This window comes from Nerophis ophidion, linkage group LG03 (assembly GCF_033978795.1).
Source record: "Nerophis ophidion isolate RoL-2023_Sa linkage group LG03, RoL_Noph_v1.0, whole genome shotgun sequence".
Classification (NCBI taxonomy): Eukaryota; Metazoa; Chordata; class Actinopteri; order Syngnathiformes; family Syngnathidae; genus Nerophis; species Nerophis ophidion.
In genome coordinates, this window is record NC_084613.1 from 85,973,343 (window position 1) to 85,996,413 (window position 23,071).

Sequence of the window (23,071 nt, forward strand, 5' to 3'; positions counted from 1 at the left end):
CTTTTCAAGCCATATTCAGTTGAATATGCTACAAAGACAACATATTTGATGTTCAAACTGATCAACTTTAGTTTTTTTTTGCAAATAATCATTAACTTTAGAATTTCATGGCTGCAACACGTGCCAAAGTAGTTGGGAAAGGGCATGTTCACCACTGTGCTACATCACCTTTTCTTTTAACAACACTCAATAAACGTTTGGGAACTGAGGAAACTAATTGTTGAAGCTTTAAAAGTGGAATTCTTTCCCATTCTTGTTTTATGTAGAGCTTCAGTCCTTCAACAGTCCGGGGTCTTGTTGTCGTATTTTAGGCTTCAAAATTTTCAGTGGGAGACAGGTCTGGACTACAGGCAGGCCAGTGTAGTACCTGGACTCTTTTACTATGAAGCCACGCAGTTGTAACACGTGGTGTGGCATTGTCTTGCTGAAATAAGCAGGGGCGTCCATGATAACGTTGCTTGGATGGCAACATATGTTGCACCAAACTGCATTAATGGTGCCTTCACAGTAGTGTACGTTACCCATGTCTTGGGCACTAATACACCCCCATACCATCACACATGCTGGCTTTTCAACTTTGCGCCCAGAACAATCCGGGAGGTTCTTTTCCTCTTTGTTCCCGAGGACACAAATTTCCATACTTTCCCAAAAACAATTGGAAATGTGGACTTGTCAGACCACAGAACACCTTTCCACTTTGCATCAGTCCATCTTAGATGATCTCGGGCCCAGAGAAGCCAGCGGCGTTTCTGGATGTTGTTGATAAATGGCTTTCGCTTTGCATAGTAGAGCTTTAACTTGCACTTACAGATGTAGTGACCAACTTTATTTAGTGACTGTGGTTTTCTAAAGTCTTCCTGAGTCCATGTGGTGATATCCTTTAGAGATTGATGTCGGTTTTTGATACAGTGCCGTCTGAGGGATGGAAGGTCACGGTCATTCAATGTTGGTTTCCGGCCATGCCGCTTACGTGGAGTGATTTCTCCAGATTCTCTGAACCTTTTGATGATATTATGGAGCGTAGATGTTGAAATCCCTACATTTCTTGCAATTGCACTTTGAGAAAGGTTGTTCTTAAACTGTTTGACTATTTGCTCACGCAGTTGTGGACAAAGGGGTGTACCTCGCCCCATCCTTTCTTGTGAAAGACTCAGCATTTTTTGGGAAGCTGTTTTTATAGCCAATCATGGCACCCACCTGTTCCCAATAAGTGTTTGATGAGCATTCCTCAACTTTATCAGTATTTATTGCCACTTTTCCCAACTTCTTTGTCACGTGTTGCCGGCATCAAACTCTAAAGTTAATGATTATTTGCAAAAAAAGCTGAACATCAAGCAAGAATGGTAAAGAATTCCACTTTCAAAGCTTCAACAATTACTTTCCTCAGTTCCCAAACGTTTATTGAGTGTTAAAAAAAAGGTGATGTAACACAGTGGTGAACATGCCCTTTCCCAACTACTTTGGCGCGTGTTGCAGCCATGAAATTCTAAGTTAATTAGTTGATGAGTTTGAACATCAAATATGTTGTCTTTGTAGCATATTCAACTGAATATGGCTTGAAAAGGATTTGCAAATCATTGTATTCTGTTTATATTTACATCTAACACAATTTCCCAACTCATATGGAAACAGGGTTTTATAATTATTGCTAAAATTGTCCAAATTGGTTTTTGTCTTGCAGTTGCATTCTGCTCAATGATGGAAGGAGGAAACCTGGGCAAGCAGATAATTAAAATAAGCGATTAACGACACTCCGCAACAATATATTGTATAGAACATTTTTATTCCACAGCACTATAAACCATGAAATGAAAAAAATAACAAAAAACAAATCTGTGGTTGCTCCCTTTTTCAGTAGTAAACACCATCAGTGATGTGTGTGGACATATTTAAAGAGTGGACAGTGTTCATCATTGACCAGTAGTGCTCAGTACTGCCCCCCTGTGGCGTGATCAAGCATCATTAGGGAGGCTGTGCAGAAGAATGCTGAGGCAGTCACTTGACAATGTGTGAGTGTGAATGTTGTCTATCTGTGTCGGACACTTGTCCAGGGTGTGTCCCGCCTTCCGCCCGAATTTAGCTGAACGACCCCCCGCAACCCCACAGGGGACAAGCCGTAGAAAATGGATGGACAGTCACTGAACAATGTTGGCCTTACAAACATTCTAACGTGAATGCAAGCGAAAATGATTGGAGTCTTTAGATCAGGGGTGTCCAAAGTGCGGCCCGGGGGACATTTTTTTAACGGCCCCACGGCACATTTTAAGTATGAAATTGAAAAAAATTAAAACCATAAAAAGTGGTATAAAAGAGCAAACGTGTGAAATGTAACAAGAAATTGTTGCAATGTTTACTCTTATAACACAAAGTTTGGGTTTCTTTCTTTAGCATAGCTCGGTTGGTAGAGCGGCCGTGCCAGCAACTTGAGGGTTGCAGGTTCGATTCCCCTTCCGCCATCCTTGAGAAAAGTGCAATGTAAATATAATTCACTTCACTTTGTTGTTGTTGCAGCAGTGTAGCGTGCAAGGACGGGAGTGGAAGAAGTGTCAAAAGATGGCGCTAACTGTTTTAATGACATAGCTCGGTTGGTAGAGTGGCCGTGCCAGCAACTTGAGGGTTGCAGGTTCGATTCCCCTTCCGCCATCCTTGAGAAAAGTGCTATGTAAATATAATTCACTTCACTTTGTTGTTGTTGCAGCGGTGTAGCGTGCAAGGACGGGAGTGGAAGAAGTGTCAAAAGATGGCGCTAACTGTTTTAATGACATAGCTCGGTTGGTAGAGCGGCCGTGCCAGCAACTTGAGGGTTGCAGGTTCGATTCCCGCTTCCGCCATCCTAGTCACTGCCGTTGTGTCCTTGGGCAAGACACTTTACCCACCTGCTCCCAGTGCCACCCACACTGGTTTAAATGTAACTTAGATATTGGGTTTCACTATGTAAAGTGCTTTGAGTCACTAGAGAAAAGCGCTATATAAATATAATTCACTTCACTTCACTTAAAAAATAATAATGAATCAAAATCAATGTCATTTTGAATTATCGACCTATTCAAGGCTACGATTACATCACATTAAATATTACACTTTGAAATATGTTTTGGGGAAAATGTTGCATATTTTGTTTTGCCGAATAAAAACTGAGCGTTTTTTTTTTTTTTTTTTAAAGAAGGGCCTAAAACAAACAAAAAACAATGAAACTAATAATTGATGGATAGATCTGAAGTTGATCTGGAGATTATTGTGCTAAAAGTAAACTACAAAAAAAATATATAATTTATTAGTTTCATCGTTGTTTATGTTTTTTGTTTGTTTTAGGATCTTCTTTAAAAAAAAAAAAAAAAAAAAACACACAATATGCAATATTTTCACCCGATAACATTTTTTTATTTAAAAAAATATATAATTTATTTTTTTTAAACTTTAATGAGGACACTTTTGGATCCCCGATTATTTTAGTGTGATTTGTTTTTAAGTGTCATTGCTCCAAAAATAATAATGAATCAAAATCCCAAATTAAGGCTCCAATTATTATATAATCTCAAATATTACACCTAAAAAAATGTTATCGTGTGAAAATATTGCATATTTTGTGTTATTTTTTTTTTTTTAGATGGTCCTAAAACAAACAAAAAACATAAACAACGATGAAACTAATAATTGACGGATGGATCTGAAGTTGATTTTGAGATTATTGTGCTAAAAGTAAACAGTAAAAAAAATCTATAATTGATTTTTTTACACTTTAATGAGGACACTTTTGGATCCCCGATTATTTTAGTGGGATTTGTTTTTAAGTGTCATTGCTCCCAAAATAATAATGAATCAAAATCTAATATTAAGGCTCTAATTATTATATAATCTCAAATATTCCACCTAAAAAATTTTTATCGGGTGAAAATATTGCATATTTTGTGTGTTTTTTTTGTTTTTGTTTTTTAAAGGGCCTAAAACAAACAAAAAACATAAACACCAATAAAACTAATAATTGACGGATGGATCTGAAGTTGATTTTGAGATTATTGTGCTAAAAGTAAACAGTAAAAAAATATATAATTGATTTTTTAACACTTTAATGAGGACACTTTTGGACCCCCAATTATTTTAGTGTGATTTGTTTTTAAGTGTCATTGCTCCAAAAATAATAATGAATCAAAATCCAAAATTAAGGCTCCAATTATTATATAATCTCAAATATTCCACCTAAAAAAATGTTATCAATTGAAAATATTGCATATTTTGTTTTTTTTTGTTTTTTTTTAAAGAAGGGCCTAAAACAAACAAAAAACATAAACAACAATAAAACTAATAATTGACGGATAGATCTGAAGTTGATCTTGAGATTATTGTGCTAAAAGTAAACTATAAAAAAATATATAATTGATTTTTTAACACTTTAATGAGGACACTTTTGGATCCCCGATTATTTTAGTGTGATTTGTTTTTAAGTGTCATTGCTCAAAAATAATAATGAATCAAAATCCAAAATTAAGGCTCCAATTATTATATAATCTCAAATATCCCACCTAAAAAATGTTATCGGGTGAAAATATTGCATATTTTGTGTTTTTTTTTTTTTTAAAGAAGGGCCTATAACAAACAAAAAACATAAACAACAATGAAACTAATAATTGACGGATAGATCTGAAGTTGATTTTGAGATTATTGTGCTAAAAGTAAACAGTAAAAAAAACATATAATTGATTTTTTTAAACTTTAATGAGGACACTTTTGGATCCCCGATTATTTTAGTGTGATTTGTTTTTAAGTGTCATTGCTCCAAAAATAATAATGAATCAAAATCCAAAATTAAGGCTCCAATTATTATATAATCTCAAATATTCCACCTAAAAAAATGTTATCGGGTGAAAATATTGCATATTTTGTGTTTTATTTTATTTTTTTTTTTTTTAAAGAAGGGCCTAAAACAAACAAAAAACATAAACAACGATGAAACTAATAATTGACGGATTGATCTGAAGTTGATCTTGAGATTATTGTGCTAAAAGTAAACAGTAAAAAAATATATAATTTATTTTTTTTACACTTTAATGAGGACACTTTTGGATCCCCGATTATTTTAGTGTGATTTGTTTTTAAGTGTCATTGCTCCAAAAATAATAATGAATCAAAATCCAAAATTAAGGCTCCAATTATTATATAATCTCAAATATTCCACCTAAAAAAATGTTAGCGGGTGAAAATATTGCATATTTTGTGTTTTTTTTTAAAGAAGGGCCTAAAACAAACAAAAAACACAAACAACGATGAAACTAATAATTGACGGATAAATCTGAAGTTGATCTCAAGATTATTGTGCTAAAAGTAAACTACAAAAAAATATATAATTGATTTTTTTAAACTTTAATGAGGAGGACACTTTTGGACCCCCAATTATTTTAGTGTGATTTGTTTTTAAGTGTCATTGCTCAAAAATAATAATGAATCAAAATCCCAAATTAAGGCTCCAATTATTATATAATCTCCAATATTCCACCTAAAAAAATGTTATCGGGTGAAAATATTGCATATTTTGTGTTTTTTTTTTTTTTTTTAAAGAAGGGCCTAAAACAAACAAAAAACAATAAACAACAATAAAACTAATAATTGACGGATAGATCTGAAGTTGATATTGAGATTATTGTGCTAAAAGTAAACAGTAAAAAAATATATAATTTATTTTTTTACACTTTAATGAGGACACTTTTGGATCCCCGATTATTTTAGTGTGATTTGTTTTTAAGTGTCATTGCTCCAAAAATAATAATGAATCAAAATCCCAAATTAAGGCTCCAATTATTATATAATCTCAAATATTCCACCTAAAAAATGTTATCGTGTGAAAATATTGCATATTTTGTTTTTGTTTTTAAAGAAGGGCCTAAAACAAACAAAAAACATAAACAATGAAACTAATAATTGACGGATAGATCTGAAGTTGATCTTGAGATTATTGTGCTAAAAATAAACAGTACAAAAATATATATAATTTATTTTTTAACACTTTAATGAGGACACTTTTGGATCCCCGATTATTTTTGTGTGATTTGTTTTTAAGTGTCATTGCTCCAAAAATAATAATGAATCAAAATCTAAAATTAAGGCTCCAATTATTATATAATCTCAAATATTACACCTAAAAAAATGTTATCAATTGAAAATATTGCATATTTTGTGTTTTTTTTTTTAAAGAAGGGCCTAAAACAAACAAAAAAAATAAACAACGATGAAACTAATAATTGACGGATGGATCTGAAGTTGATTTTGAGATTATTGTGCTAAAAGTAAACGGTACAAAAAAATATATAATTTATTTTTTTTAAACTTTAATGAGGACACTTTTGGACCCCCAATTATTTTAGTGTGATTTGTTTTTAAGTGTCATTGCTACAAAAATAATAATGAATCAAAATCCCAAATTAAGGCTCTAATTATTATATCATCTCAAATATTCCACCTAAAAAAATGTTAGCGGGTGAAAATATTGCATAATTTGTGTTTTTTATTTTTTTTATTTTTTTAAAGAAGATCCTAAAACAAACAAAAAACATAAACAACGATGAAACTAATAATTGACGGATTGATCTGAAGTTGATCTTGAGATTATTGTGCTAAAAGTAAACAGTAAAAAAATATATAATTTATTTTTTTTACACTTTAATGAGGACACTTTTGGATCCCCGATTATTTTAGTGTGATTTGTTTTTAAGTGTCATTGCTCCAAAAATAATAATGAATCAAAATCCAAAATTAAGGCTCCAATTATTATATAATCTCAAATATTCCACCTAAAAAAATGTTAGCGGGTGAAAATATTGCATATTTTGTGTTTTTTTTTAAAGAAGGGCCTAAAACAAACAAAAAACATAAAGAACGATGAAACTAATAATTGACGGATGGATCTGAAGTTGATCTTGAGATTATTGTGCTAAAAGTAAACAGTAAAAAAAATCTATAATTGATTTTTTTAAACTTTAATGAGGACACTTTTGGATCCCCGATTATTTTAGTGTGATTTGTTTTTAAGTGTCATTGCTCCAAAAATAATAATGAATCAAAATCCAAAATTAAGGCTCCAATTATTATATAATCTCAAATATTCCACCTAAAAAATGTTATCGTGTGAAAATATTGCATATTTTGTTTTTGTTTTTAAAGAAGGGCCTAAAACAAACAAAAAACATAAAGAACGATGAAACTAATAATTGACGGATAGATCTGAAGTTGATTTTGAGATTATTGTGCTAATAGTAAACAGTAAAAAAATATATATAATTGATTTTTTAACACTTTAATGAGGACACTTTTGGATCCCCGATTATTTTAGTGTGATTTGTTTTTAAGTGTCATTGCTCCAAAAATAATAATGAATCAAAATCCCAAATTAAGGCTCTAATTATTATATAATCTCAAATATTCCACCTAAAAAAATGTTATCGGGTGAAAATATTGCATAATTTGTGTTTTTTATTTTATTTATTTTTTTAAAGAAGATCCTAAAACAAACAAAAAACATAAACAACAATGAAACTAATAATTGACGGATAGATCTGAAGTTGATCTGGAGATTATTGTGCTAAAAGTAAACTACAAAAAAATATATAATTGATTTTTTTACACTTTAATGAGGACACTTTTGGATCCCCGATTATTTTAGTGTGATTTGTTTTTAAGTGTCATTGCTCCAAAAATAATAATGAATCAAAATCCCAAATTAAGGCTCCAATTATTATATAATCTCAAATATTCCACCTAAAAAAATGTTATCGGGTGAAAATATTGCATATTTTGTGGTTTTTTTTTCCATTTTTTTCCTTATGTTGATCTAGAGATTTAAAACTTGAATAATAATGAAAATAATAATATTGAATAATGACACATTTTTAATATTGTTTTTTACCAAGACCCTTTGGGGTCCCCGGGATCATAACTGAGTGGAGGCCTAAATGTATATTTTTTATACACATATTGTATTGGTTTTTAAAATAAAAATGATTTTTCAGTGTGCAGCCCTCAGAGGAAAAAGTTTGGACACCCCTGATTTAGATTGTGCAGGTGTACCTAATGTTGTGGCCTGACATTCTCACTCCTGTGAAGTTGACGCCCCTTATTATTGCAAATATGAAAGTAGCGCTGCCTTGCTTTGTTCTACGTTTGTGATAAAAAGGGGTTTCAAGTCCTTCCGGAAGACCTTTTCTACCAAGTGACATCATCCAGCCCCTTCACTTTGTCGATGGCTCCCTCAAACTTGTCAAATGGTTTGTCTTTGTCACGAGTTTATAACGTGTAATCAAACCGTAACCCGTTGTGTCGGTTTATGTTCTGCTCCGCCGCTCCCAGTCTGTGGAACGCTCTCCCTGACCACCTGAGGGCACCACAGACTGTAAAGTCTTTTAAAAAAGGCTTAAACCCCTTCTTTTTAAATAGATAGATAGATAGTACTTTACTTATTCCTTCAGGAGAGTTCTTCTCCCTGACCTCCTGAGGGCACCACAGACTGTAAAGGCTTTTTAAAAAGGCTTAAACCCCTTCTTTTTAAATAGATAGATAGATAGTACTTTACTTATTCCTTCAGGAGAGTTCTTTCGGGAAAATTAAAAGTGCGTGCGAGTTGTAGTTTTTATTTATTTTATTATCTTTTTATGTGTTTTTAAATTAAAAGTGCGTGCAAATTGTAGTTTTTATTCATTTTTATCATCTTTTTATTTATTTTTGTAATACAGTGTAGCACTTTCAGGTTGTTTGCTCAATGGAAAGTGCTTTTTACAAATAAAATCCATTATTAATGTGTAATTACACCATAACCCAATCTCTGGAACTGTCACATTTGTTGGTGTTTTTACAAACATTATAGTTTTTATGTTCTTACTGTCTTGTTATTCATAACCACCTTGTCATAATCTTTCCAAAAATGTTTTGTCCAATTAGTTTTTATATGATCAAGATATTATTGATAACAAGCCCCCACCTTGTCACATTTTTTAGTGCTGCAATTTCTTTTCCACTTCTTGTTTTGTTAAGTTTTATACTTTTTGTCGTTAAATCAGTTATTATTGTCAAACTCTCCCCAAACTCGAGCCATTCGTTTGTGCCGCAACAGTTTGTCTTACTGTTGTAGTTTTTATGTTAACATTTAATGTTATTCACGTTTTATTATTCATAACCTTGTCAAAATCTCCCCAAACCGGTCCTAAGCCCTCGAGGTGCACATTTTTTCGTCTAACTCGGGGGTTAGCGCCGCCCTAGTGGCTCCTAGGAGCATTTTTTTAAAAAGGACTGAAAATGTAAAAAAAAAAAGGGGTGGGGGTCGGGGGTTGGAATAATTGTTTTGGTTTAGTATGTTTTTTTGTTTGAGGACTAATTTCGGCGGTTCCTGAACTCACCATAGTGTGGACTGTGACGTTACTGATTTTGTCCACCAACCGTTTTATACTGTACGTGAATGTTGATGTCATTGACTTGTGTGGAGTGCCAATCAGGCATATTTGCTAACTGCATGACTGCGAGCTAATCAATGCTAACATGCTATTTAGGCTAGCTGTATGTACATATTGCATCATCATGCCTCATTTGTAGCTATATTTGAGCTTATTTATGTCCTCTGTGTATTTAGTTTATATTTGCATGCCTCATGACATATTATCTGAGTTATATTAGCTGCATTTCTCATAGTTGTTGTTTGTGCGCCATGTTGTTCCAGACCACAGGAAATGTTACCCAGCTTGCAAAGATTGTAATAATAAATAGAAGAAGACAGCCTGATGTTTCCTTAAACTTGGACACACTATTCTAAGTCATTTCCAGGAGTTATGTCACCCTCTGAGAAGTTGTGTAAAAATGTGTAGAATAAATATTATATTTCAACATCAACACAGAAACCAATCAAATGCCACACAGTCATTTTTGATAGTAGGCTAATATAACTAATTAGCACGTGTTGCCTTCATTATAACGCTTTTATTAGTATTTAAAATTTTTTGCAGCTCCAGACAAATTAGCTTTTTTGTGTTTGTGGTCCAATTCGGCTATTTCAACGTTTTGGGTTGCCGACTCCTGAATTAAGAGGTTAGTATTGTATAAAAATTATAATAGTTAAAAATAATCCAAAAAATTGTCGCACAAATGTTTATGAATAATACTCATACTTGCCAACCCTTCCGATTTCCCCAGGAGACTCCCGAATTTCAGTGCCCCTCCCGAAAATCTCCCGGGGCAACCATTCTCCCGGTTTCCAACAATATTGGGGGCGTGGCTTGGGCGTCCTCTACAACCTGTCGTCACGCCCGCTTTTCCTCCGTACAAACAGCACAAATATATGCGGCTCTGACACACACGTAAGTGAATGCAAGGCATACTTGGTCAACAGCCATACAGGTCACGCTGAGGGTGGCCGTATAAACAACTTTAACACTGTTACAAATATGCGCCACACTGTGAACCCACACCAAACAAGAATGACCAACACATTTCGGGAGAACATCCACACCGTAACACATAAACACAACAGGACAAATACCCAGAACCCCTTGCAGCGCTAACTCTTCCGGGACACTACTATAATTGGGGACGCAGCAACCTGAGAGTTTCTGGTTCAATCCCCACCTTCTACCATCCTAGTCCTGTCCGTTGTGTCCTTGAGCAAGACACTTCACCCTTGCTCCTGATGGGTCCTGGTTAGCGCCTTGCATGGCAGCTCCCTCCATCAGTGTGTGAATGTGTGTGTGAATGGATGGGTGAATGTGGAATAGGGGTTAGTGCATCTGCCTCACAATACGAAGGTCCTGGGTTCAATCCCGGGCTCAGGATCTTTCTTTGTGGAGTTTTCATGTTCTCCCGTGACTGCGGGGGTTCTCTCCGGGTACTCCGGCTTCCTCCCACCTCCAAAGACATGCACCTGGGGATAGGCCCCGCCCACCTCCAAAGGTTGCAGCTGGGGGTAGGCCCCGCCCACCTCCAAAGGTATGCACCTGGGGTAGGCCCCTCCCACCTCCAAAGACATGCACCTGGGGATAGCCCCCGCCCACTTTCAAAGGTTTCAGCTGGGGGTAGGCCCCTCCCACCTCCAAAGACATGCACCTGGGGATAGGCCCCGCCCACCTCCAAAGGTTGCAGCTGGGGGTAGGCCCCGCCCACCTCCAAAGGTATGCACCTGGGGTAGGCCCCTCCCACCTCCAAAGACATGCACCTGGGGATAGCCCCCGCCCACTTTCAAAGGTTGCAGCTGGGGGTAGGCCCCTCCCACCTCCAAAGACATGCACCTGGGGATAGCCCCCGCCCACTTTCAAAAGTATGCACCTGGGAATAGGCCACTCCCACCTCCAAAGGTTGCATCTGGATATAGGCCCCTCCCACCTCCAAAGGCATGTACCTGGAGATAGGCCCCTCCCACCTCCAAGAGGTATGCACCTAGGGATAGGCCCTACCACCTCCAAAGTTATGCACCTGGGGATAGGCCCCTCCCACCTCCAAAGACATGCACCTGGGGATATTCCCCTCTCACCTCCAAAGGTATGCACCTGGGGATAGGCCCCTCCCACCTCCAAAGACATGCACCTGGGGATAGGCCCCTCCCACCTCCAAAGGTATGCACCTAGGGATAGGCCCCTCCCACCTCCAAAGACATGCACCTGGGGATAGGCCCCTCCCACCTCCAAAGACATGCACCTGGGGATAGGTCCCTACCACCTCCAAAGGTATGCACCTGGGGATAGGCCCCTCCCACCTCCAAAGACATGCACCTGGGGATAGGCCCCTCCCACCTCCAAAGACATGCACCTGGGGATAGGTTGATTGGCAACATTAAATGGTCCCTAGTGTGTGAATGGCGTCTGTCTATCTGTGTTGGCCCTGCAATGAGGTGGCGACTTGTCCAGGGTGTACACCGCCTTCTGTCCGAATGCAGCTGAAATAGGCTCCAGTGACCCCAAAAGGGACAAGCGGTAGGAAATGGATGGATGGATACTATAAACACCCCCTGCTACCACCAAACCCTGAAAACCCCCCCATCTCCCAAATTTGTCGGTCTCAAGGTTGGCAAGTATGATAATAACATTTAAAAAACTGTAATATGTTTGTAGCACAAACAAGTGGGCTCCGTTTCTGGAGATTTTGACAATAGTCAGAAAATACATTTTAGGACGTAACAAACAAATGTTTTGTTATTTGTAATGATGGCCTTGATCTGTGGGCCGGGGGTTGCAACTTGATACATATTTTCTTCTTTAAAAGCTATGTTTGCGATGAAAAAGACGTAGCAGTGAGGAACAGGATTCTATGAAAAGACAGTTTTGGCCACTTGAAGTTAGAACACTCCCCCCCCCCCCCCCCCCCCCCCCCCCCCCCGTACATAAGGAGTGGAATCCCACTAAATGATCATAAAAACAGCATCGAGGTTCATTTCACAGCTAAAACACATATTTTCTTGTCTGAAAGCCACCGCATGTTAGATGTTACCCTTTCCCTTTTTTTTGGAGCTACTGTGGAGTACAAAAATGTCCTGAAATCCTCCTGAGAATCTGTCCGAGGTCACGTCCCGAGGGGAGAGTGTGCTGATATGATGCGTGATTGTGTGGCGAGAGAAGAGTGTAAACAAGGTTCTTAGCCGTTGTTTTGCTGTTGGCACGTCCAGCTGTCACCAGGAGGCGGGGCTTGTACTCGTCCTTTGGCAGTGGCGAGGTGGCGTCGGGCCAAGGCAACGCTTTGAGGGGGGAAGAAAGCGCTAAAAGCTCATGTAGACAATACAAAGTTGGGTTTTTAACGTGTGTGCACCAGGGGTGTTCAAAGTCATGCATTTGCAGCTCGGTTTTTTGGTTGGCCCGTTTTCAAAATGCAAAAACAGACAAAAAGTGGAAAATGTAACGAGCTAAAGTTGCGATGTTGACACAAACTGCCACGCGGTCCTTTCTTAGCTCGGTTGGTAGAGTGGCCGTGCCAGCAACTCAAAGGGTTGCAGGTTCGATTCCCGCTTCCGCCATCCTAGTCACTGCCGTTGTGTCCTTGGGCAAGACACTTTACCCACCTGCTCCCAGTGCCACCCACACTGGTTTGAATGTAATTTAGATATTGGGTTTCACTATGTAAAGCGCTTTGAGTCACTAGAGAAAAGCGCTATATAAATATAATTCACTTCACTATAATTCACTTTATGACCGTATTTTTCGGATTATAAATCGCTCCGGCTGAAAATGCATAATAAAGAAGGAAAAAAACATATATAAGTCGCATTTTGGGGGGGAAATTTATTAGATAAAATCCAACACCAAGAATAGACATCCATCCATCTTCTTCCGCTTATCCGAGGTCGGGTCGCGGGGGCAGCAGCCTAAGCAGGGAAACCCAGACTTCCCTCTCCCCAGCCACTTCGTCTAGCTCTTCCCGGGGGATCCCGAGGCGTTCCCAGGCCAGCCGGGAGACATAGTCTTCCCAACGTGTCCTGGGTCTTCCCCGTGGCCTCCTACCGGTTGGACGTGCCCTAAACACCTCCCTAGGGAGGCGTTCGGGTGGCATCCTGACCAGATGCCCGAACCACCTCATCTGGCTCCTCTCCATGTGGAGGAGCAGCGGCTTTACTTTGAGTTCCTCCCGGATGGCAGAGCTTCTCACCCTATCTCTAAGGGAGAGACCCAAACTCATTTGGGCCGCTTGTACCCGTGATCTTATCCTTTCGGTCATGACCCAAAGCTCATGACCATAGGTGAGGATGGGAACGTAGATCGATCGGTAAATTGAGAGCTTTGCCTTCCGGCTCAGCTCCTTCTTCACCACAACGGATCGATACAACGTCCGCATTACTGAAGACGCCGCACCGATCCGCCTGTCGATCTCACGATCCACTCTTCCCTCACTCGTGAACAAGACTCCTAGGTACTTGAACTCCTCCCCGACCCGTAGATGGCACTCCACCCTTTTCCGGGCAAGAACCACGGACTCGGACTTGGAGGTGCCGATTCTCATTCCGGTCGCTTCACACTCGGCTGCGAACCGATCCACATAGCATAGCTCGGTTGGTAGAGTGGCCTTGCCAGCAACTTGAGGGTTGCAGGTTCGATTCCCACTTCCGCCATCCTAGTCACTGCCGTTGTGTCCTTGGGCAAGACACTTTACCCACCTGCTCCCAGTGCCACCCACACTGGTTTATATGTAACTTAGATATTGGGTTTCACTATGTAAAGCGCTTTGAGTCACTAGAGAAAAGCGCTATATAAATATAATTCACTTCACTTCACTTCACTATCTCTAAGGGAGAGCCACCCGGCGGAGGAAACTCATTTGGGCCGCTTGTACCCGTGATCTTATCCTTTCGGTCATGACCCAAAGCTCATGACCATAGGTGAGGATGGGAACGTAGATCGACCGGTAAATTGAGAGCTTTGCCTTCCGGCTCAGCTCCTTCTTCACCACAACGGATCGGTACAACGTCCGCATTACTGAAGACGCCGCACCGATCCGATTTTTTAAATAAAACAAGTTTAAAAAAAAAATGCAATTTCATTGAGACGGATTCAGATGTTTTTAGACGGATTTACTAGTTTACATTTACTAGGTTTTTAATGTTCTCATATTAAAACTTTAATTTTTTTTCAGAAATATTTTTGCCTCATTATAGTACAACTTATTTCCGCACACTCAAAAATGTTTCTTATTTCCCATAACTGTTTTTTCTTGAATATTTTTTTCATAAATTTCACAATTTTTTTCTCATTTGTTGTTTTTCTCATAACTGTTTCATCGTATTAAAATTTAAAATGTACAACTGTTGTATATTCAAATTTTTTCTCGTTAAACTAAAAAATGTTTCCTGATTCATTCTCTGAAAAAAAACGTTTTCCTGCTTATTCCACACAACAACTGTAAAAAGTTTTTCACATGTAAATACGTTTTTTTTTCTCCTGATTCCTACTCATACTATTACAACTTTTTCTCATGCTGAGACATTTTTCTCATAATAGTAACAAAATATTATATTAAAACTTCCATCCATCCATTATTTCTGTTTATCCGAGGTCGGGTCGCGGGGGCAGCAGCCAAAGCAGGGAAGCCCAAACTTCCCTCTCCCCAGCCACTTTGTCTAGCTCCTCCCGAGGGATCCCGAGGCGTTCCCAGGCCAGCCGGGAGACATAGTCTTCCCAACGTGTCCTGGGTCTTCCCCGTGGCCTCCTACCAGCTGGACGTGCCCTAAACACCTCCCTAGGGAGGCGTTCGGGTGGCATCCTGACCAGATGCCCGAACCACCTCATCTGGCTCCTCTCCATGTGGAGGAGCAGCGACTTTACTTTGAGTTCCTCCCGGATGGCAGAGCTTCTCACCCTATCTCTAAGGGAGAGACCCAAACTCATTTGGGCCGCTTGTACCCGTGATCTTATCCTTTCGGTCATGACCCAAAGCTCATGACCATAGGTGAGGATGGGAACGTAAATTGAGAGCTTTGCCTTCCGGCTCAGCTCCTTCTTCACCACAACGGATCGGTACAACGTTCGCATTACTGAAGACGCCGCACCGATCCGCCTGTCGATCTCACGATCCACTCTTCCCTCACTCGTGAACAAGACTCCTAGGTACTTGAACTCCTGACCTGTATTGAGTAAAACATGCTTGAAACTAGAATATCAACTGTTGCAAAGCTGTGTCGTCAACACTCACAGGAGAGCCCCGGAGGAAACTCATTTCGGCTGCTTGTACCCGTGATCTTATCCTTTCGGTCATGACCCAAAGCTCATGACCATAGGTGAGGATGGGAACGTAGATCGACCGGTAAATTGAGAGCTTTGCCTTCCGGCTCAGCTCCTTCTTCACCACAACGGATCGATACAACGTCCGCATTACTGAAGACGCCGCACCGATCCGCCTGTCGATCTCACCATCCACTCTTCCCTCACTCGTGAACAAGACTCCTAGGTACTTGAACTCCTCCACTTGGGGCAGGGTCTCCTCCCCAACCCGGAGATGGCACTCCACCCTTTTCCGGGCGAGAACCATGGACTCGGACTTGGAGGTGCTGATTCTCATTCCGGTCGCTTCACACTCGGCTGCGAACCGATCCAGTGAGAGCTGAAGATCCCGGTCAGATGAAGCCATCAGGACCACATCATCTGCAAAAACCAGAGACCTAATCCTGCGGTCACCAAACCGGAACCCCTTGACTGCGCCTAGAAATTCTGTCCATAAAAGTTATGAACAAAGGACAGCCTTGGTGGAGTCCAACCCTCACTGGAAACGTGTCCGACTTACCGCCGGCAATGCGGACCAAGGTCTGACACTGATCATACAGGAAGTGGACCGCCACAATAAGACAGTCCGATACCCCATACTCTCTGAGCACTCCCCACAGGACTTCCCGAGGGACACGGTCCAATGCCTTCTCCAAGTCCACAAAGCACATGTAGACTGGTTGGGCAAACTCCCATGCACCCTCAAGAACCCTGCCCAGAGTATAGAGCTGGTCCACAGTTCTACGACCAGGACGAAAACCACACTGTTCCTCCTGAATCCGAGGTTGGACTATCCGGCGTAGCCTCCTCTCCAGTACACCTGAATAAACCTTACCGGGAAAGCTGCTGCCTTCGTGACCCAAACCCGGATAAGCGTTTTTTTTAGCCCCCAAAAAAAGATACTTTATATTGGCATCGATATTTCAGTGTGAAAAAGTTTGGACACCCCAGGTGTACACCTGTGCTCACTGCAGAGTGTGTGTGTGTGTGTGTGTGTGTGTGTGTGTGTGTGTGTGTGTGTTACCGTCAAGACAGCGGCATGCTCTTGCTGCCCGGGAAGGGGGCGGGGCACGTCCAGGCGCGGTAGACCAGCAGCACGCCCATGCCCAGCGCCCACATGCGCACCGGCGACAGGAAGAAGGCCACGGGGCCGTAGGTCTCCAGCAGGAAGTAGCAGGAGTGGGCCTGCCAGGTGAGCAGCAGCAGCATCAGCAGGTGCACGGCTGCGCTCCGCCAGCGGCAGCCCGGCCGCAGCAGCATGGAGCGGAAGGTGTTGCCGCGGCAACGGTGGTGGAGGGTCCAGCACAGGTAGAAGGTGAGCGGCATGTTGAAGAAGAGCAGCTGGAGGACGGAGGAGGGAAGCAAATCATCATTTGAATTGAATTATATTTATATAGCGCTTTTCTCTAGTGACTCAAAGCGCTTTACAGCAGTGTGGGTGGCACTGGGAGCAGGTGGGTAAAGTGTCTTGCTCAAGGACACCACGGCAGTGACTAGGATGGCGGGAGCGGGAATCGAACCTGCAACCCTCAAGTTGCTGGCACGGCCACTCTACCAACCGAACTATGTGTGTGTGTGTGTGTGTGTTAACTGTGAAGTGAATTATATTTATATAGCGCTTTTCTCTAGTGACTCAAAGCGCTTTACATAGTTAAACCCAATATCTAAGTGACATTTAAAGCAGTGTGGGTGGCACTGGGAGCAGGTGGGTAAAGTGTCTTGCCCAAGGACACGACGGCAGTGACTAGGATGGCGGAAACGGGAATCGAACCTGCAACCCTCAAGTTGCTGGCACGGCCACTCTACCAACCGAGGTATGTGTGTGTGTGTGTGTGTGTGTGTGTGTGTGTGTGTACTGTGAAGTGAATTATATTTATATAGCGCTTTTCTCAAGTGACTCAAAGCACTTTACATAGTGAAACCCAATATCTAAGTTACATTTAAACCAGTGTGGGTGGCACTGGGAGCAGGTGGGTAAAGTATCTTGCCCAAGGACACAACGGCAGTGACTAGGATGGCGGAAGCGGGAATCGAACCTGCAACCCTCAAGTTGCTGGCACGGCCACTCTACCAACCGAGGTATGTGTGTGTGTGTGCGTGTGTGTGTGTGTGAACTGTGAAGTGAATTATATTTATATAGCGCTTTTCTCTAGTGACTCAAAGCGCTTTACATAGTGAAACCCAATATCTAAGTTACATTTAAACCAGTGTGGGTGGCACTGGGAGCAGGTGGGTAAAGTGTCTTGCCCAAGGACACGACGGCAGTGACTAGGATGGCGGAAGCGGGAATCGAACCTGCAACCCTCAAGTTGCTGGCACGGCCACTCTACCAACCGAACTATGTGTTTGTGTGTGTGAACTGTGAAGTGAATTATATTTATATAGCGCTTTTCTCTAGTGACTCAAAGCGCTTTACATAGTGAAACCCAATATCTAAGTGACATTTAAACCAGTGTGGGTGGCACTGGGAGCAGGTGGGTAAAGTGTCTTGCCCAAGGACACAACGGCAGTGACTAGGATGGCGTAAGCGGGAATCGAACCTGCAACCCTTAAGTTGCTGGCACGGCCGCTCTACCAACCGAGCTATGTTTGCTTCGGACTTGTGGACGGTGAACAGCAGCGTGATATTTTCTTTTTTATCAATATTTATTTTAATTTCATATAAGTGAAAAATTAAAAAAAAAAAATTGATGTCACACAAACCTTAGAGCAATACGTCAAATATTAGTTCAACTTATTATAACATTGAACTTGTTATGTTTAAAACGTGTAAATTTACCATAAAATATTAATGTTAACCAGATATGTATTTCCAGCCATCCATCCATTTCCTACCGCTTGTCCCTTTTAGGGTTCGCTGGAGCCTATCTCAGCTGCATTCGGGTGGTAGGCGGTGTACACCCTGGACAAGTCGTATATATAATACTTATGTACTATCACATGATAAGCCAATCACATCGGAGTCCAAGTCACCCCCAACAACATCAGCCATGTCAGCATCCTCAACGCCTTTTGTCTTCTTCTGGGCTGGATTATCAATCAATCAATGTTTACTTATATAGCCCTAAATCACTAGTGTCTCAAAGGGCTGCACAAACCACAACACAAACCACTACGACATCCTCGGTAGGCCCACATAAGGGCAAGGAAAACTCACACCCAGTGGGACGTCGGTGACAATGATGACTATGAGAACCTTGGAGAGGAGGAAAGCAATGGATGTCGAGCGGGTCTAACATGATACTGTGAAAGTTCAATCCATAATGGATCCAACACAGTCGCGAGAGTCCAGTCCAAAGTGGATCCAACACAGCAGCGAGAGTCCCGTTCACAGCGGAGCCAGCAGGAAACCATCTCAAGCGGAGGCGGATCAGCAGCGCAGAGATGTCCCCAACCGATACACAGGCGAGCAGTACATGGCCACCGGATCGGATCGGACCCCCTCCACAAGGGAGAGTGGGACATAGGAGAAAAAGAAAAGAAACGGCAGATCAACTGGTCTAAAAAGGAGGTCTATTTAAAGGCTAGAGTATACAAATGAGTTTTAAGGTGAGACTTAAATGCTTCTACTGAGGTGGCATCTCGAACTGTTACCGGGAGGGCATTCCAGAGTACTGGAGCCCGAACGGAAAACGCTCTATAGCCCGCAGACTTTTTTTGGGCTTTGAGAATCACTAATAAGCCGGAGTCTTTTGAAGGCAGATTTCTTGCCGGGACATATGGTACAATACAATCGGCAAGATAGGATGGAGCTAGACCGTGTAGTATTTTATACGTAAGTAGTAAAACCTTGAAGTCACATCTTAAGTGCACAGGAAGCCAGTGCAGGTGAGCCAGTATAGGTATATATGTATATAAAGGTATATACAGTATAGGTATATATGTATGTATATATAGGTATATACAGTACAGGTATATATGTATGTATATATGTATATAAAGGTATATACAGTATAGGTATATATGTATGTATATATGTATATAAAGGTATATACAGTACAGGCGTAATGTGATCAAACTTTCTTGTTCTTGTCAAAAGTCTAGCAGCCGCATTTTGTACCAACTGTAATCTTTTAATGCTAGACATGGGGAGACCCGAAAATAATACGTTACAGTAGTCGAGGCAAGACGTAACAAACGCATGGATAATGATCTCAGCGTCTTTAGTGGACAGAATGGAGCGAATTTTAGCGATATTACGAAGATGAAAGAAGGCCGTTTTAGTAACGCTTTTAATGTGTGCCTCAAAGGAGAGAGTTGGGTCGAAGATAATACCCAGATTCTTTACCGAGTCGCCTTGTTTAGTTGTCAAATGTTAGAGTTGTATTATTAAATAGAGGTCGGTGTCTAGCAGGACCGATAATCAGCATTTCCGTTTTTTGGCGTTGAGTTGCAAAAAGTTAGCGGACATCCATTGTTTAATTTCATTAAGACACGCCTCCAGCTGACTACAATCCGGCGTGTTGGTCAGCTTTAGGGGCATGTAGAGTTGGGTGTCATCAGCTAACACCGTATTTGCGTATGATGTCACCTAGCGGCAGCATGTAGATGCTGAAGAGTGCAGAGCTAAGGACCGAACCCTGGGGAAGTCCACACGTTACCTTAACGTAGTCCGAGGTCACACTGTTATGGGAGACTCACTGCATCCTATCAGTAAGATAAGAGTTAAACCAAGACAGGGCTAAGTCTGACATACCAATTCGTGTTTTGATACGTTCTAATAAAATATTATGATCGACGGTATCGATTACACGATGTGTTCTTCTTCTTTGGTGGACAAATTGCGGGTTGCACTTCCATTCTGTCCTTGTCCTTTTGGAGGCGCCGCAGCTGTTTGAGCAGCTTTCGTTTCTTCTTCCCAGACAAAGTCATGTTGGCTCTTGGACTAGTTTTCCTCTTCCTAAGGTGATGGATAGTGATGAGGCCTTCGTCCGCCACGGCGCCAACGATTTGGTGTTTCTTCTTCTTCTTCTCTCGCCCCAGAACTCGTCGCCGCTTGAAACATTTTTTGCCCGGTTCTGTTTCGGGTCTGTTTATCTTCCCTCCCGGTGGAGACAGCGTGATTTGATTGATTGATTGATTGATTGATTGATACTTTTATTGGTAGATTGCACAGTACAGTACATATTCCGTACAATTGACCACTAAATGGTAACACCCCAATACGTTTTTCAACTTGTTTAAGTTAATCAATTCATGGTACAAATTAGGGATGCACCGAAATGAAAATTTGTGGCCGAAGCCGAATAAAATTTAAACGCTTGGCCGAATACCGAATAATGAATGCAGTTTTTCACAATTGTGCGACTTATATATGTTTTTTTCCTTCTTTATTAAGCATTTTCAGCAGGTGTGACTTATACTACGAAAAATACGGTATTTTCTTATTTTAACTTTATTTACACTTCTGTTAAAATGTAATAATCACTTATTATTCTCTTCTTTGATACTTTACATTAGTTGTGGATGATACCACACATTTAGGTATCCATCCAATACCAAGTAGTTACAGGATAATAAATACATTGGTCATATTCAAAGTCCTCATGTGTCCAGGGACGTATTTCCTGAGTTTATCAATATAAAAAAAGATAACAAATATAGATGTAATCATAGTACCGTATTTTTCGGTTTATAAATCGCAGATTTTTTCATAGTTTGGCCGGGGGTGCGACTTATACTCAGGAGCGACTTATGTGTGAAATTATTAACACATTTCCGTAAAATATTAAATAATATTATTTATCTCATTCGCGGAAGAGACGAAGAAAATGTCAGCAATCGTCACACACACGTCAATGAATAAGAATTTGGCGGGGGAGGGTCATGGCAGAAGTGCATTGTGGGTAATGGGATGCTAACTGCTATATGCTATTAAAATGGATCATTTCATCATTGGTACAGTACAGTACATATTCCGTACAATTGACCACTAAATGGTAACACCCCAATACGTTTTTCAACTTGTTTAAGTTAATCAATTCATGGTACAAATTAGGGATGCACCGAAATGAAAATTTGTGGCCGAAGCCGAATAAAATTTAAACGCTTGGCCGAATACCGAATAATGAATGCAGTTTTTCACAATTGTGCGACTTATATATGTTTGTTTCCTTCTTTATTATGCATTTTCAGCAGGTGCGACTTATACTACGAAAAATACGATATTTTCTTATTTTAACTTTATGTACACTTCTGTTAAAATGTAATAATCACTTATTATTCTCTTCTTTGATACTTTACATTAGTTGTGGATGATACCACACAATTAGGTATCCATCCAACACCAAGTAGTTACAGGATAATAAATACATTGGTCATATTCAAAGTCCTCATGTGTCCAGGGATGTATTTCCTGAGTTTATCAATATAAAAAAAGATAACAAATATAGATGTAATCATAGTACCTTATTTTTCGGATTTTAAGTCGCAGATTTTTTCATAGTTTGGGTGCGACTTATACTCAGGAGCGACTTATATGTGAAATTATTAACACATTTCCGTAAAATATTAAATAATATTATTTATCTCATTCGCGGAAGAGACGAAGAAAATGTCAGCAATCGTCACACACACGTCAACCAATAAAGAATTTGGCGGGGGAGGGTCATGGCAGAAGTGCATTGTGGGTAATGGGATGCTAACTGCTATATGCTATATGCTACTGCCGTAGCTATTAAAATGGATCATTTCATGGTTGGCGGTAACTTATAAAAAGTGAGAAGGGCTGAACAAAAATGGCATTGAAAAGGAAATCATGTAGTGCAGATTACAAGCTGGATGTAGTGAAATATGCAGCAGAGTTGGCAGAGTTGTTTAGAAGCGACATCCAGGAAGAAGATTTGATGGGATTTATGGATTAGGAGTGAGAGATAGTTTGGTAAAGGTATAGCATGTTCTATATGTTATAGTTATTTGAATGACTCTTACCATAATATGTTAGGTTAACATAGCAGTTGCTTATTTATGCCTCATATAACCTACACTTATTCAGCCTGTTGTTCACTAGTCTTTATTTATTTTAAATTGCCTTTCAAATGTCTATTCTTGCTGTTGGGTTTTATCAAATAAATTTCCCCCCAAAATGCGACTTATACTCCAGTGCGATTTACTGTATATATGTTTTTTTCCTTCTTTACTATACATTTTCGGCAGGTGCGACTTATACTCCGGAGCGACTTATACTCCGAAAAAGACGGTAGTATTGACTAGATCCACTCTTGTACTTGATATCATTACAGTGGATGTCAGGTGCAGATCCAACCATGGCGTTTGTTTACATTGCGACGCCGGTGAGCTACGGTGTGTAGTGAAACATGTCTAGCTACTCCTCGTCCTGCAGTGATAATAATACTTGTAAGAAACGTACT

At 40.3% G+C, this 23,071-nt stretch overlaps 2 protein-coding genes and 1 long non-coding RNA gene across 4 annotated transcripts in view; 1 reads left to right on the forward strand and 2 right to left on the reverse strand.

Annotated features, from left to right (window-relative positions):
- LOC133550165 (prostaglandin reductase 2-like) overlaps positions 1-2,180 on the forward strand; it is a 33,452-nt gene extending 31,272 nt beyond the window's left edge. For both annotated transcript variants that reach the window (XM_061896267.1, XM_061896268.1), the window contains exon 8: positions 1,682-2,180. In XM_061896267.1, coding sequence (XP_061752251.1) covers positions 1,682-1,746 — 65 coding nt within the window. In that variant the 3' untranslated portion in view covers positions 1,747-2,180. The remainder of the gene's footprint in view (positions 1-1,681) is intronic.
- Positions 2,181-5,025: 2,845 nt separating this feature from the next.
- On the reverse strand, positions 5,026-12,315 carry LOC133550166 (uncharacterized). Its single transcript, XR_009806251.1, has 2 exons — positions 5,492-12,315; positions 5,026-5,173 (listed from the first exon to the last, which is right to left on the reverse strand). It is a non-coding gene; the product is annotated as an uncharacterized LOC133550166 (long non-coding RNA).
- A 24-nt stretch (positions 12,316-12,339) lies between these two features.
- Positions 12,340-23,071, reverse strand: part of tmem62 (transmembrane protein 62) — a 47,416-nt gene continuing 36,684 nt past the window's right edge. Inside the window, exons 13-14 of the mRNA XM_061896261.1 lie at positions 16,726-17,042; positions 12,340-12,691 (exon numbers count right to left, since the gene is read on the reverse strand). Coding sequence (XP_061752245.1) covers positions 16,728-17,042 — 315 coding nt within the window. The 3' untranslated portion in view covers positions 12,340-12,691; positions 16,726-16,727. The remainder of the gene's footprint in view (positions 12,692-16,725; positions 17,043-23,071) is intronic.